The sequence below is a fragment of the Salvelinus fontinalis genome, chromosome 2, assembly GCF_029448725.1.
Source record: "Salvelinus fontinalis isolate EN_2023a chromosome 2, ASM2944872v1, whole genome shotgun sequence".
NCBI classification, from domain to species: Eukaryota; Metazoa; Chordata; class Actinopteri; order Salmoniformes; family Salmonidae; genus Salvelinus; species Salvelinus fontinalis.
The window spans coordinates 11,810,600-11,827,431 of record NC_074666.1 but is presented as its reverse complement, the minus strand read 5'-3'; the positions used below and the strand labels follow the sequence as shown (position 1 = coordinate 11,827,431).

At 41.3% G+C, this 16,832-nt stretch overlaps 1 protein-coding gene and 1 pseudogene across 1 annotated transcript in view; both read left to right on the top strand.

The window, feature by feature from the left end:
- The window catches only part of LOC129833613 (membrane-associated phosphatidylinositol transfer protein 2-like), a 31,579-nt gene extending 24,666 nt beyond the window's left edge, over positions 1-6,913 (top strand). The window contains exon 22 of the mRNA XM_055898310.1: positions 1,146-6,913. Coding sequence (XP_055754285.1) covers positions 1,146-1,502 — 357 coding nt within the window. The 3' untranslated portion in view covers positions 1,503-6,913. The remainder of the gene's footprint in view (positions 1-1,145) is intronic.
- Positions 6,914-13,587: 6,674 nt separating this feature from the next.
- On the top strand, positions 13,588-16,389 carry LOC129833602 (sterile alpha motif domain-containing protein 9-like; annotated as a pseudogene).
- The last annotated feature ends 443 nt before the right edge of the window (positions 16,390-16,832 follow it).

Sequence of the window (16,832 nt, the reverse complement as noted above, 5' to 3'; positions counted from 1 at the left end):
ATTAGTTAAGGTGCTGAATCTACCACACACCCAGAGCTGATTAGTTAAGGTGCTGAATCTACCACACACCCAGAGCTGATTAGTTAAGGTGCTGAATCTACCACACACCCAGAGCTGATTAGTTAAGGTGCTGAATCTACCACACACCCAGAGCTGATTAGTTAAGGTGCTGAATCTACCACACACCCAGAGCTGATTAGTTAAGGTGCTGAATCTACCACACATCCAGAGCTGATTAGTGAAGGTGCTGAATCTACCACACACCCAGAGCTGATTAGTGAAGGTGCTGAATCTACCACACACCCAGAGCTGATTAGTTAAGGTGCTGAATCTACCACACACCCAGAGCTGATTAATGAAGGTGCTGAATCTACTACACACCCAGAGCTGATTAGTTAAGGTGCTGAATCTACCACACACCCAGAGCTGATTAGTGAAGGTGCTGAATCTACCACACACCCAGAGCTGATTAGTTAAGGTGCTGAATCTACCACACACCCAGAGCTGATTAGTTAAGGTGCTGAATCTACCACACACCCAGAGCTGATTAGTTAAGGTGCTGAATCTACCACACACCCAGTGCTGATTAGTTAAGGTGCTGAATCTACCACACACCCAGAGCTGATTAGTTAAGGTGCTGAATCTACCACACACCCAGAGCTGATTAGTTAAGGTGCTGAATCTACCACACACCCAGAGCTGATTAGTTAAGGTGCTGAATCTACCACACACCCAGAGCTGATTAGTTAAGGTGCTGAATCTACCACACACCCAGAGCTGATTAGTGAAGGTGCTGAATCTACCACACACCCAGAGCTGATTAGTTAAGGTGCTGAATCTACCACACACCCAGAGCTGATTAGTTAAGGTGCTGAATCTACCACACACCCAGAGCTGATTAGTTAAGGTGCTGAATCTACCACACACCCAGAGCTGATTAGTTAAGGTGCTGGAGGCAAAAGGCAAAACTGGATGAACAGGACATAATAAATTCAAGTGTATAAACGCTCATCTACCAACTTCCCTTATGAATAAATAGAATGCATAAATGTATCCCTATAGCTGGATAGTTTAGTAGATACATAAAGTGATTGATCTGATCTCTCATCCATTCATTCCTCTTCTGTCTATCTGATCCCTCTCAGTTCATCCCAGATGGCTATGCGTCTCATCTCTCCCAGCTGGAGTACAGTCAGAGGTCTCGTCCTGCCAAGACCGCCAGCGCCCGTATCGTTCTCCGTAAGGGCAGCTTTGGACTGGGCGCGGCCGGGGGGGACTACCTCCGCAAGCGCAACCACATCCTGCGCTCAATCAACCCAACTGGGGGGGCGGGTTCTAGCTCCTCTGGCCAACCAGGACGTACGGAACGTACGCTGAGCCAATGCGAGGTGGAGAGGGAGAAAGCAGCGGGGACCCAGAGGAGTATGAGTATAGCAGCTGGGTGTTGGGGCCGCACCGGGAGCACCAAGGAGGAGTCAGGAGGATTACTCAGCCCTAAGTAGGGCTCACCAGACTGGGCTACAGGGGGAGGGGACCCTGCCTGACTGGACCTGAGCACCATCTCTGGACTGGCCCTGAGAGAGAGATGGAGAGAGGAGGAAATATGGTTAAGAGAGAGATAAAGAAAATGATGGGATGAAAGAGGGGAGGGATAGGGTTAACAGAGGGATGGAGAGGGAGGGAAAAGGGCAGAGAGAGGGTCTCTGGGGAAATGGATGTAAAGCCAGAAAGATGGGTGTTGCTCTAACTTTGATGTACATTTTCTAAAGACGTTCTACTGTATCATGAGAGTCTCACAGTCAAGACTTTTACATTACCTATCTTGGCCACGAAAAGAACTGTAAGGAAAAACGAAACATTTAAACAAACTATCGTAAGCCTTAATCGTTGCCCCCTTGGGGCCTGGAGGGCCCACCCTGGTCCGAGGAATGGTTGAATTTACTCTCTGCATCTAAAGGACAATGGGAATTCACAACCACTCCAGCTCAGGACAGGCCCAGACAGTGGATCCACCAAAAGAAGTGTCAATGGTGACCTGGAGGTCAGGGTGGTCAGTGTAGCCATGGCAACAAGCCAACAACTTCACCTCTGATTTTATCCCTTTATCTCCGCTGAGATACTGTCAACAAAGAAGCACCATTACCCTAAGGAAAGATTGAGGGAAGAGGAGAAGAAAGAGGGAGAAGGATAAATGGAAAAAGGGTAGATACAGAGAGAGATGCAAGGCAAAGGGGAGGGAGGGGCAAGGTTATGGATGAGGTGTAGAATTTCCCTCTAGTCTCTATTTTCCTCTACTGTTTTCAGTGTGGTACTACACAGTGATTTGTATTGTCAACGTTGGCTCCGCTCCAGTCCTTTTCAGTCAATAACAGAGTAGCTACAGTACAGTACCATGTATCTCAGTATGGCCTGTGGGCTGTCCCAGGCCTTAAACACCAACGACATGTTTATGAGTCAGACTCTGAAGGAACCCAGGACTGAGCTAAACAAGACTTGGCTTTGATATAACAGAAGACATTAGTGACACTTGTCCACAGACAGAAAACAGCAACAATCCCTTTACCAGACCATCTGCTTGCAATACCTTTGAGCCACAAGTGGTGGGCGTTGCCACTCTCTCGCTCTGTTTTCCATAAGCATGATGCTGTTGGTAGTCATTCATTCATCCTGCGGCGCCCCCTAGCGCTCAACATTTGTCATTACACACAATTCAGTGCCCACTGGACTTTCCCTATGATACTCTGAGGAGTCTGAGCTCTTTCATTCTTGAGGGATGGGATGAATGCTATTCATTAGACATTACTACATTTCAGTCTGGATGAAGACATGATTTGATTTGATTACACTTTATTTTACAGTTCCCCTATCCTGTTTTAGTTTACCTGGTAGTAATACCTCATGATAGACGCCTTCTGATACCAAGTTGTTTCCAACTGTGATTATCTGAAGTACCAGAGAATATACAATGTTATTCCTTAGCAAATACCAGCTGTCATAGGACTGTAAAATAAAGTGTTACTGATACTTTGACTAAATCTATGGCAACCTGTACACAAAATGAAAGATGAACACCTAACAGAGAAGCAGTAATAGGGTTGGCACCCTTTTCTCTCATACTGTCCTGTTTTCTGGCTCCTACTGGTTAGATATTGATATGAGAGAGTGTTCCTTTATCATCCACTTGAAATATATTCCCATTACTAATCACACAAAGCCAACGCACGGCCAAAACACCTATCTCTCTCTTAACGGCTGCAGTATCTCAACCTGTTCAACCTCGTTGTTCTTAGCACTAGTTTATGGTGGAGAATCTAGTTACCATCTCATGTCGCTACATATTGTTACCTTTGTAGTGCATGAAATAATAACAATTCATTATTGCAGGGTATGTGTGCTACAGCAGTACTTACACTCATGTACATTTCTTAAATGTCAGGATGACTTAATAATGTAAGTAAATGTGCCAAGTACAAGACAGTTGTTGGTTGGGTGTGGAAAGATAATGTACCAGGCTGTATCCCACCTTTCCTTTGTGCTGTGTGTGGTGAGATGAGTTGGAGCTTGTTGCATTCAGATCATGACGGCGTGGCTTTAACTAAAAGGCTGTGCTGTTATATACTGTATTTTACAGATGTAAATCAGATTAGATCTATGAATTTGTAGATATGTTTTAATCCAATATATTGTCCATATCTAAGTAAAGGACATAATTGCTGATATAGGATGTGGTTATGGTTTTACTTATGACTTGAGCGCTTGTAAGCTCTAGCATGTTGCTTTGATTCTAGGGACATGTTACTATTGTCAACTACAGTAGAGTGGCAGGTAGCCCAGCTGTTAGAGTATTGGACCAGTAACTAAAAGGTCGCTGGTTTTAATAACCCAGGCTGACAAAGTGAAAGAAAATCTGTTTATGTGCCTTTGACCCTAATTTTCTCCCTTATAAAACAACTAATCTTACCTATGTGGTGGGATGTAGGGATACCTAGTCAGTTGTCCAACTGAACATATCTTCCACATTTAACCCAACCCCTCTGAATCAGAGAGGTGCGAAAGGCTGCCATAATCCACATCCATGTCTTCGGCACCCGGGCACCCGGGGAACAGTGGGTTAACTACCTTGCTCAGGGGCAGAACGACAGATTTTTACCTTGTCAGCTCAGGGATTAAATCCAGCATCCTTTTGGTTACTGGCCCAACACTCTAATCACTAAACTACCTGCCACCCTATGTATGTGACAATAAAACACCCTTGTATTGTCAACCTAAATTGAAGGTTTTATTTATTGCTACCTGTTATACAATGGGTGGGTCTAATACTGAATGCTGATTGGTTTAGGTGAGGATTGTTCGTGTGATTAAAGCAGTAGTTTTTGTCAGACATTGATCAGACCAAAAAAAGAATCATCTAATGTCAAGTCCATTTGTTGTGTACAGTAGATCCAGTTACCTAAGGCCACTTTGGAGGTCTTAAAAAAGAAAAAGGTTGAAATTTGGTTCTGCAGTGAACTACGATTTTAACCAAGGATGTAGACTAGAGCTGTAGCTGATTGGCTGGAAGGCACTGTGAGGTTTTAGATCCAGCCATACTGTTCCCCTTTGGCCTGTGGGTTTGTGATGATGAGCTAGTGAAATGTCCTCCTGCTACAGGGCTGGAGAGCCCAGACTGTTCCCCTTTGGCCTGTGGGTTTGTGATGATGAGCTAGTGAAATGTCCTCCTGCTACAGGGCTGGAGAGCCCAGACTGTTCCCCTTTGGCCTGTGGGTTTGTGATGATGAGCTAGTGAAATGTCCTCCTGCTACAGGGCTGGAGAGCCCAGACTGTTCCCCTTTGGCCTGTGGGTTTGTGATGATGAGTTAGTGAAATGTCCTCCTGCTACAGGGCTGGAGAGCCCAGACTGTTCCCCTTTGGCCTGTGGGTTTGTGATGATGAGCTAGTGAAATGTCCTCCTGCTACAGGGCTGGAGAGCCCAGACTGTTCCCCTTTGGCCTGTGGGTTTGTGATGATGAGGTAGTGAAATGTCCTCCTGCTACAGGGCTGGAGAGCCCAGACTGTTCCCCTTTGGCCTGTGGGTTTGTGATGATGAGCTAGTGAAATGTCCTCCTGCTACAGGGCTGGAGAGCCCAGACTGTACAGGAGCCACAGATGTCTGTCTGTCAGTGTAGATAAGGTCAAAATGCTACTGTATATGTAGGAATATAATGGTTGAGAGGTATTTATTTACATAACTCATGAGGTTACTTAATATGATGGATCTTTCAGGTGAATAGCGTTTTGTTTATGATGATGATCTAGTTGTGAATTGGAGGACCAACAGTCAGTGGAAGGTGTTTTGTTTTCTTAGCCAGTGCAATATTATTATTGTTCCAGTCACAGAACCACAAGGAGACACAGACAGTCAGAGACCACAGCAGAGACAATCTACATATTGTATCTAACATGCACGAGCATAGACAACATCTAGTTCTACTCTCCCGCCCCTTCACACTTCTACTGTCCCTTTACAAAGGTTAACTGTTACCATTTTATAGTGCAAACAAAACAATTTTTTAAACCGGACCATTTTACAAAGCCTTTGACAGAATACTGTATTGCTTCCTATCTTGTGTGAAGGTAGATTTTTTAGTCAGAATGAAGAAGTGGTTGAATGTGAACATGTGAACGTAAAACTCCATCCGCTATTTGAATTGTATTAGGTGGTGTTCATCATTCAGACTGGGTTAGCCTTCAATACTGTATATAGTATGTATATATCAGTTATGTTAAAACCACTTAACCGTACAGTATGTCTTGAAATAGAAATGTATGTCAGAAAAAACGACTGTTTATATTTGAGAATATTACAATTATTGCCACTTTAGTAGCAGTCTTGCATGTACTCCTATTAGAGGTCAGTGTACACACTGTACAGGACATGTTCTACTGTATGGGGCTGAAATGTTATGAATAGTTCTACACCTTGTAGAGTTACAGCTATAACGAGAACTATATAACAATGTGTTCCATCTGTTCTGTACTAGCAGAACAGATGTCATGACAACAATTTTGTTTAATGTTTGGCATGGCAAGGAGTAATGTAAACCTTTTGGGGGGGAGGTCAGTTAATGCTTTTTACTAAGGAGTGTAATATTAGCACAAACAGACTGCATTTCAGGCTAACAATGTGTACTTACACTGTACCTGCTTATGTAGCTACCATGTAAATACATAGATTTCTGAATACTTAATATACTGTAAAGTGGGACCAATATATTTAGCTACAATACGGTACATACAAAAAAATGTATGTAATTTACTCAAGTATTAATAATATAAAATGTACACAAGCTGAACATGATTATATCCATGAACAGATTGGGAATGTTTTGTACAGTATTAGTACAATACAGTAATGACATATATTATCACTCTAAATATATAGATATATAGGGGTAACATATACTGGTTGAGGTGGCAATAATTTAATTCTATTTTGAGTATATGCAGTTTATTGGACGTAAAGGTAGAATAGTAATCATATAATGCATATTTGAATTTGAAGGCATGTACATAAATGAAGTAGTGTTCTGTACCTCTTACAATCTCATCCATTTCCCTTTGTAGCAGGTCTGAATTTCACATCGTTTCAGATAGTTTTTATATTTGACAGTTTATCATTGTTTTCTTTTACAGAAAAACAAAACCTCATCATCAGCATTATTAGGCAAGGCCGTAAGACGTATACTTATGTACTTGAAGTGGCACATATTTGAAACACCTCCAACATCAGAGCAGGTACTAATATTTAGATCTGTATGCAGATCCCTCACTGCTCACTCTCTCCTCTGGTTCATAGCTCACTTTTAACCTTCCTGGGTGAGAGCTCGCTGTATCATTGTCTCTGTACTGTGGAATAAATACATTTGAAAAACAAGCACTCTCTCCTTGTGGATTTTATGGTTTATGTGGGATAACATTTTATAGCGAAGTATTATTTGTACATGTAGTGTTTTGTTTATGATGATGAATCTATTGTATTAATTGGAGGACCAACAATAATATTGACATAGAGAAACAGACACAGCAGAGACGAGATGTTCACATAGATAATATTTCCCACAGATAACAAATCACACCCACACACAGATCCAGATTTAGTTACTATCATTCCAGAGAAAACATGTGAGTACCTACACTCTTATTACAATCTACTTATGCAACTACTGTATACTACAAAAACATGTATACATCATGTCACAAAACTTTTATTTTTTAAAATAAAATAGCTACATTTAAGCTACAAAGCTGTCATTATTGTTGTATAGGCCTACAGGACACCTTTATGAAACAGTCATAACACCTTTATAGTGTTGCAGTATTATTCTTAACCATCAAAACACATTTATTCAACATCATTAATAAGCAGTTTTCTAAATAAATACCAACATTAAAGTTTGTATTTTTTCTGTCACAGTACCAAACTCCTGGCACACTATTCAGGCAACAGGCTAGGAGCAGCACAGGGTCAGCCTTACAGCGTTACCCTGGTAGCAGTTTAGGGGTAATGTCTTGCTCAAGGCCACAATGGTAGTAGGGGATGGAACCAGCCCTGGGGAGGAAGATGAAGAGAGAGGCTGGTGATGGCAGACAATACAATGTCAAATTGCTTAGAGTTACACCTAACCAAGTATCTACCCCAATCTCTCACATTTTGAATGAGTGCTTGATGTGTGCCCAGAAGTCTGGAAAGAGTCAAAGGTTATTCCACTACCTAAGGATAAAAAACCTACATTCACTGGTCCTAATCCTATAAGCTTGCCGACTGTGTTAAGTAAATTATTGGATAAAAATTGTATCTGTACAAATCAAGGATTATTTCTCATGTAATGATCTGATAACGGGTTTCCAGCATGCATACAAAGAAGGGCATTCTACGAGTACGGCCTTAGCACAAATGACAGATGATTGGTTAAAGAGTATGGATGACAGGAAGTAAGATGGTGCAGTGTTGCTAGATTTAAGTGCTGCCTTTGATGTAATTGATCATGAACTGTTACTAGGTAAACTATCTATCCAGGAGAAGGCAAAAAGTGTTCTTCGATGGTAACTTTTCAAACAATTAAGATATACACTGTGGTGTTCCTCAAGGAAGTTGCCTAGGCCCTCTTCTCTACTCTATCTTTACTAATGATTTACCTTCAGTAATGAACAAAGCAAGAGTGGTCATGTATGCTGATGACTCTACAATGTATAGCACAGCATCAGAATGTAATGAGCTAACAGATGTACTGAGCAGTGAACTTGTCACATCTGCTCCTGCTAAGCCCTCTGGTGTTCATCCGGTGTGTTCTTGACCCTGCAGTTACTCCCCCTGTACACTCTCTCTCTCCCTCTCTGTGTTATTGTGTGGTTGGAGACAGGTGTGCTGGAGTCAGAGCAGATCATACCAGCTGCAACTCGTTCCATAATCAAGACCTCTACAAATACTCAGTCCTGCCACTTCCACTCTGCCAGATTGTAATCTCTGCTCAGTCAGTTCACGAGTCTAGCCATTTATGATTATTCAAGATCCTGTTACTCTGATGTGCCTGTTTCCCGGCCTGACACCGTTTATCCTCTCATTGCAGTTACCGCTCTGTCTCTGGCTCCTGTCTCATGTTCCACATCTCACCACCCAACTACCTTGCTCTGGATTTTACTCACCACCACCACCTTCGATTCCCCTCAGGACCTGTTAACCCTGTTCTACTCAGCAAACTCCAACCTCAGTCTCCTCATCTGATTTTTCTGAAACTCATCTGAGCTTCCCCGGATCTGCACTCCATATCTCCCCGTGTAACAATAAATATTTTGGTTCATTCATCCCTGTTTCCTCATCTGAGTCTGTTCTTGGGTTCCCCTATGTCGCTCTGGTTAACAGAACTAAGAATGGTGTCTGAGTAGGTTGATATGAACAAATTGGTGTTGAACATTTCTAAAATGAAATGTATTGTATTTGGTTCAAGATATATGCTTGCTGATGATCCCCAGTTGAATTTGTTGATGAATAGAATACATGTAGAGCATGCGGAAAAAAAACGAATCTACTAGGCGTCTGTAACGATTGTCGTCGGGAGAAGGAGAGGAGGACCAAAGTGCAGCGTGGCACGTATCCATAATACTTTTAATAAAGATGAACACGCAAACAAAAACAACAAAACGACCAACGAGCAGTTCTGAAAGGTGCAACAAACACTAAACAGAAAATAACCACCCACGACTCAAAGTGGGAAAACAGGCTACCTAAGTATGGTTCTCAATCAGAGACAACGATTGACAGCTGCCTCTGATTGGGAACCATACCAGGCCAAACACAATAGAAATAGAAACCATAGACATACAAACAGCCCACCCACATCACACCCTGACCAACCAAAAAATAGAAACATACAAAGCAATCTATGGTCAGGGCGTGACAGCGTCATGTTGGACGCAGCTTTATCATGGTCAGAACACACAGATAATATTATTAAGATGTGTAAGGGAATTGCTGTTACAAGAAAATGGTCAGAGTATGTAACATCTAGCACTCTGAATTTGACTTGTTGGGGAGGGATTAATAGTCAACAGTACACACCTTGAATTGCTATCAAGCACCTGAGCAAATATGCATCATGTGACATGTCTCTTCTTGGTTTCAATCAAATGCAGGCGTGGCAGCTTATGTCCTGATATGCAGGATGAACAGGTAAATACAGATTATTCTGTTTGCATTTGTTCCTTATAAATCAACTTGACTCTGACTTCTTGTACTGCTCATCTATTGTGGTGTATATTTGAGTTATCTTCAGTTTCCCTTGATGTAAGTCATTGACATCACTCAACCTCTTATCTTTTTTTTCTGCATGGTAGTCAAGTCAAGCCCCCATGGTAGTCAAGTCAAGCCCCCATGGTAGTCAAGTCAAGCCCCCCATGGTAGTCAAGTTAAGCACCTCATGGTAGTCAAGTTAAGCCCCCATGATAGTCAAGTCAAGCCAGCCATGGTAGTCAAGTTAAGCCCCCATGGTAGTCAAGTCAAGCCCCCATGGTAGTCAAGTCAAACCCCCATGGTAGTCAAGTCAAGCCCCCATTGTAGTACTCTTGCTCAGTAGTGCACCGGGGGCCTCCCAGTACTTTCTGGTTAGAGCCAGTTTGCGCTGTTCTGTGAAGGGAGTAGTACACAGCGTTGCACGAGATCTTCAGTTTCTTGGCAATTTCTCACATGGAATAGCCTTCATTTCTCAGAACAAGAATAGACTGACGAGTTTCAGAAGAAAGTTCATTGTTTCTGGCCATTTTGAGCCTGTAATCCAACCCACAAATGCTGATGCTCCAGATACTCAACTAGTCTAAAGAAGGCCAGTTTTATTGCTTCTTTAATCAGAACAGTAGTTTTCAGCTGTGCTAACATAATTGCAAAAGGGTTTTCTAATGATCAATTAGCCTTTTAAAATGAGAAACTTGGATTAGCTAAAACAACGGGCCATTGGAACACAGGAGTGATGGTTGCTGATAATAGGCCTCTGTACACCTATGTAGATATTCCATTAAAAATCACCTGTTTCCAGCTACAATAGTCATTTACAACATTAACAATGTCTACACTGTATTTCTGATCAATTTGATGTTATTTTAATGGACAATTTTATTTTATTTCAAAAACAAGGACATTTCTAAGTGACCCCAAACTTTTGAACGGTGTATGTATGTGTATATTGGCGGCCCATCAGGAAGTCCAGGATCCAGTTGCAGAGGGAGGTGTTTAGTCCCGGGGTCCTTAGCTTATTGATGAGCTTTGACACTATGGTGTTGAACGCTGAGCTGTAGTCAATTAATAGCATTCTAAAACAGTGGGCTCTGGAGGTTAACATATGCAGATATTTTGGATGGAAATTATATTACTGGGGATTGCCTTCTGGATTTTGAGAAATTGGAATTTATTCAATTGGGTATTAAGTTAGGTCTTTCAATAGAAAATATTCAAAAGACAAAGGAACTTCTAAAACAAACAGAGGGGCACCATTCTTCAAGCACTGATAAGACTCTAAGACAATGCATGCCGTGTCCTTTTCATTGACATCACGATGCCTACAGATCCAAGTCTAGTTTTGTCCTGAATGTGACAGAGTCAGGTGCGTTGAACTTAATAGCACCCTGCCATGAATATAAAGCCTTCACCAACACAGATAAAGCAACTAAAGAGGAGAAAATCACAAAGTTCCCTGGTGAGGTTATTCGTTTCACGGCAGCCTGTATGAACAGCTGCACAAATGGCACCATACATTTTGGTGTGGGTGACGAGCTGGATTTCTGCCATGGGCAAGTTTTGGGAGTTAGTGTCCAGGACAAAGAGTCTTTGTGAAAAGCCTGCCTCTTGCCATTGAGAAACATTTTGACCATAAAAATAAAGAAGCAGCAAAGAAATGCATCAAGACACCGTGGTTCATTGAGGTTCTCAACCCCAACATGTGATTGAGGTTGACATAGTGTCAGACTAGGTGACCTGTAAAGAAAGTGCAAAAAAGAAAAAGGCCAAGATGAATGAGGACAATGATGCAGAGATGAAAGAGACAGCGGGGATCTACTGCACCCCAATACCATTCTAGAATATTCTATATTTACAAACATCCTGTCTATTCAAAATCTTTCTGGTCAAAGAAAAAAAGGCAGAGGAGGAGTTTTAAGTCAAAAAAGACATCCATGGCTCCAGACTCGGCAATCTGATAACAGGTGATTCGTTGTCTTTAGACAAGTCCCACTATACGCAGTATGTACAGTGGCAAGAAAAAGTATATGAACCCTTTGGAATTACCTGGATTTATGCATAAATTGGTAATCAAATTTTATCTGATCTTCATCCAAGTCTCAACAATAGACAAACATAGTGTGCTTAAACTAATAACACACAAATTATTGTATTTTTCTTGTCTATATTGAATACATAATTTAAACATTCACAGTGTAGGTTGGAAAAAGTATGTGAACCCCTAGGCTAATGACTTCTCCCAAAGTTAATGGGAGTCAGAAGTCAGCTAACCTGGAGTCCAATCAATGATACGAGATTGGAGATGTTGGTTAGAGCTGCCTTGTCCTATAAAAAACACTCACAAAACACTCACAAAAGATTAAGAATTGTTGACTTGCATAAAGCTGGAAAGTGTTACAAAAGTATCTCTAAAAGTCTTGATGTTCATCAGTCCACGGTAAGATAAATTGTCTATAAATGGAGAAAGTTCAGCACTGTTGCTACTCTCCCTAGGAGAGGCCGTCCTGCAAAGATGACTGCAAGAGCACAGAGCAGAATACTCAATGAGGTTAAGAAGAATCCTAGGGTGTCAGCTAAAGATTTACAAAAATCTCTGGAACATTATAACATCTCTGTTGACGGGTCTACGACACGTAAAACACTAAACAAGAATGGTGTTCATGGGAGGACACCACGGAAGAAGCCACTGCTGTCCAAAAAAAACATTGCTGCATGTCTGAAGTTTTCCAAAGTGCACCTGGATGTTCAACAGCGCTACTGGCAAAATATTCTGTGGACAGATGAAACTATAGTTGAGTTGTTTGGAAGGAACACACAACACTATGTTTGGAGAAAAAAAGGCGCAGCACACCAACATCAAAACCTCATCCCAACTGTAAAGTCTGGTGGAGGGAGCATCATGGTTTGGGGCTGCTTTGCTGCTTCAGGGCCTGGACAGCTTGCTATCATCAACGGAAAAATGAATTCCCAAGTTTATCAAGATATTTTTCAGGAGAATGTTAGGCTATCTGTCCGCCAATTGAAGCTCAACAGAAGTTGGGTGATGCAACAGGACAACAACCCAAAACACAGAAGTAAAGCAACAACAGAATGGCTTCAACAGAAGAAAATATGCCTTCTGGAGTGGCCATTGAGACGCTGTGGCATGACCTCAAGAGAGCACTTCACACCAGACATCCCAAGAATATTGCTGAACTGGAACAGTTTTGTAAAGAGGAATGGTCCAAAATTTCTCCTGACCATTGTGCACGTCTGATCCGCAACTACAGAAAATGTTTGGTTGAGGTTATTGTTGCCAAAGAAGGGTCAACCAGTTATTAAATCCAAGGGTTCACATACTTTTTACACCCTGTACTGTGAATGTTTACACTGTGTGTTCAATAAAGACATGAACATGTATAATGTTTGTGTGTTATTAGTTTAAGCAGACTTTGTTTGTCTATTGTTGTGACCTAGATGAAGATCAGATCAAATTTTATGACCAATTTATGCAGAAATCCAGGTATTTTCAAAGGGTTCACATACTTTTTCTTGCCACTGTAGTTGTAACTAACAAATCTCACCATCTCAACTGGAATTTCTTCCTGAGCTGAAACCAATTGCTGTGTTGGACTTTGACCCAGAGTCAACTAAAAAGGGACTGCACTGTGTCTTTGATGATAAGATGAAAACAAATGTGCACTTACCAAAACAATATAGAACCCCAGACACAGTGGAGGACCTCATTAGCAAACAAAAAATCTCAAGAATCACCAGTTGGGTTTTCTGCAATGGGCGGGTGGGGGTCAATAGAGAATCATCCTCAACTGTAGATGAATGGCGAAATGAGAAGAAAGCCTCTGTGCAAGATGTGGTTTCACTCCTGTGCCGTGAGGATGTACTGCCAGAGAAGGAATTTCTTTCTTTTGTTGTCTCTGTGAGTGACCGTTTCAACCCTTTATTTGATACCTTCCTTATGTTCCAGGACAGACTTTGTGTACAACAAATCCTATGTTTGTTTGAAAACCAAAATCCAGTCACTTGTTGGAAGGACCTGAGTCTGACTGAGGCCTGCAGAATCGACATTGAAAGAAGATGTATATATGAGCTCAGTTTGGCTGAGATCAGCAGAACTGTCCTCAGTCTGTATTCTGACAATCATATGTCCAGACGTTTCTTGCTTGGTTTGGGAGGAAGCAAGGTGCTCCTAGAAAGGAAAGTTGAGAGCTGCCTGGGCATCCTGGACATTCTGTGTGTGAACCAGTGTGAGGGAGGAAATTAAGACATAAACTCACTATAGGATAACTTTTACAAAGGGGGCAAGGTGGAATGGTGTGTTGTGTCTTTGGCATCATTAAAGATGAAGACTGTTATTTCATCAAATCAATTCTCTGTAATTATTCATACGTGATTAAACTAATCATGTAAATTTTATTAACTAGGAAGTCGGGGCACATGGAAAATCTTCAGATTGCAAAGTTAGAATTTTCCGAATATAACTCTTCAGATATTTTAATATCTGATCAATTATTCTTTACCTCATGTCAGTCTCATTCCAAACGTCGTAAATTGTTGGTTATCTGCACAAACCCAGCCTAAACTATGAATCATCCATACACCAATTGGCTTAATCATTTATTTACTAACAAACTAAATCATCACAGAAATGCATAAACAAAAAAACAGTAGGTTTTGGTTACTAACAATGATAGGGAAGATCCCCTTGTGGGCTAAACCGATATGACGGCTTGCTGGACAAAGGAAGGGGGTGTGGACTGAGAAAGAGCGGGAAAGACAAAAGGGACCACTACACACTGTGGTTAATTATATTAAATGAAATGCTAATCCTTTGCACATGAACGCTCGCTTTTTCAGGAATAATTGCATTCAATATATTTACGGCCATATGTCGTTGTTGTCTTCTCTGTTGGAATCGTCGGTCTGTCTGCGGGAGAGTCAGTTCATCAGAGTCTCTGGTTACTCATGGTGGTTGCTCTATCGGCCGCTCCTGATAGTGTCTGTTGTAATGGATACGTCAGGCGTCCATTGTTCTTAGAGTAGATGTTTCGGCGGTTGTCGGTATTCGCATCCCAGGTTTACATAATTTCTAGCTGCAGACTAGTAATTAGTATCTAAGATTTGATTTTATTCTGTAGGGATCGATAGTCTCAGAGTTTAAATAATTACCAAAATCTAATTAAATCAAATAAAAATTTATTTGTCACATACACATGGTTAGCAGATGTTAATGCGAGTGTAGCGAAATGCTTGTGCTTCTAGTTCCGACAATGCAGTAATAAGTAATAATAAGTAATAAGTAATAATAAGTAATAATAAGTCTTAATGCAGTAATACCAGCCATGTAGTCAATGCTCCATGTAGTTTTCTAGTTTTGGTACTCAAACCTGTACCACCTCAGCTTACACCGAGGTATGCATGGTCTTCAGAGGATTTCCTCAGGAGGGGGTTTTATTCGTAACAATTGAAAAGGGCGGTTCCATGATGCCAGATCATGTCTGTGCTCATGGGGGCGTGGCCGCTGACTAGTTAAACTTTACAGGGAATACAATTCTTTCAAAATTAAAGGTTAACATCACATTACATTATTTCACAAATAGTTTCATCTTTACTCATTAATTTTTTACAATAATTAGGTGCAAATCCCACAATTGAGAAATGTACACATTCAGAGATATAGTTATGTGTGTTTCCTGTCCTCCGTGAGGTCACCAAATGAAACACACTTGTCATACGCATCCCTTAAGTGTCCACCGACCATTCCCACACTCTCAAAGGTAAACTTATTGTTTATAACTCCCATTTTGGGATTTAGGAGTTTGGCTAAGTTAAATCCTTTGTTCTCTCTGTGGTCTCTCTCTCTCTCTGCATGACCAGGGGGAGAGAGTCTCCACAGGAATTTATGGCCTGAGATAACAGAACCTGGGTGTAGGAGAGAGTGAGAGAGAGAGGGGGAAGCCACGATCTACACCCAGAAAGGGCCACGTCATGATAGGTGGAATGGTGGAACTTCCATTTTTCTGAGCAGCCTGGAAAGATGCCATTTATTAAACGGACAAGTTCAATTATATCAAGGACACCATTATCCCAAATCTGCTTTCTTTGAAAAGGCCTTGTGTCACGCCCTGACCTTAGAGATCCTTTTTATTCTCTATTTTGGTTAGGTCAGGGTGTGACTAGGGTGGGCAATCTATGTGTTCTATTTCTTTGTTGGCCGGGTATGGTTCCCAATCAGAGGCAGCTGTCTATCGTTGTCTCTGATTGGGGATCATACTTAGGCAGCTTGTTTTCCTCCTTAGTTTGTGGGATCTTGATTTTGTTTAGTTGCTGTATAGCCTGCAGAACTTTACTTTCGTTTTGTATTTTGTTGGTTTTTGGTGTTCATTTTAAATAAAAGTAAAAGTAAAAGTACCACACTGCACCTTGGTCTAATTAATCTAACGAGCGTAACACCTTGTGTGTTCCTCAACCTATTGCATGAGCCAGGGTGTGGGGGAACCACATTAGCCAAACATATGCTGTGGGAACTGAGAGACAAATTATGTTGTGCTGTTCTGAAAGACACAACTGCAGTTCCCACTGAAGTTGCCCAACAAGTAGTCGAGCTGTTGACTTTTGAAACAACATAAAGCACTCAAAAGTAATTATTCTCAATTGCATGAGAAATGAATCTCAAATACAGACCAAGACAACAGATCTTACAGAAACAGTAGAAACTGTTGTAATTTATAGTAAACTTGCAGCAAGAGAGAGGACTTGTTGCAAAGAAAAACAAAAAAAATCAAGACCGCCTACAAGAATGCATGGAAGACATTCAATGGTTTTAGGATCCTAATGGAGAACTTTTCAGAAGAATATGTTGAGGCTATTGTCAGAAAAACCCTAAAGAGCTTAAACATTGAGCAGAAAAGTGCTCAACTTTTTACTGTTTTTTTTACTTAAATGTGTACTCAAAGATTGAAACACTTTCAGTCTCTCTTTGTGAAAAGTTTCTTGACCTTCAGCACAAGCCAGTATTTGACTCCTGGAAAGTTGAGAATACCTTTGGAGTACTCTCCAGACTGTTGATCTG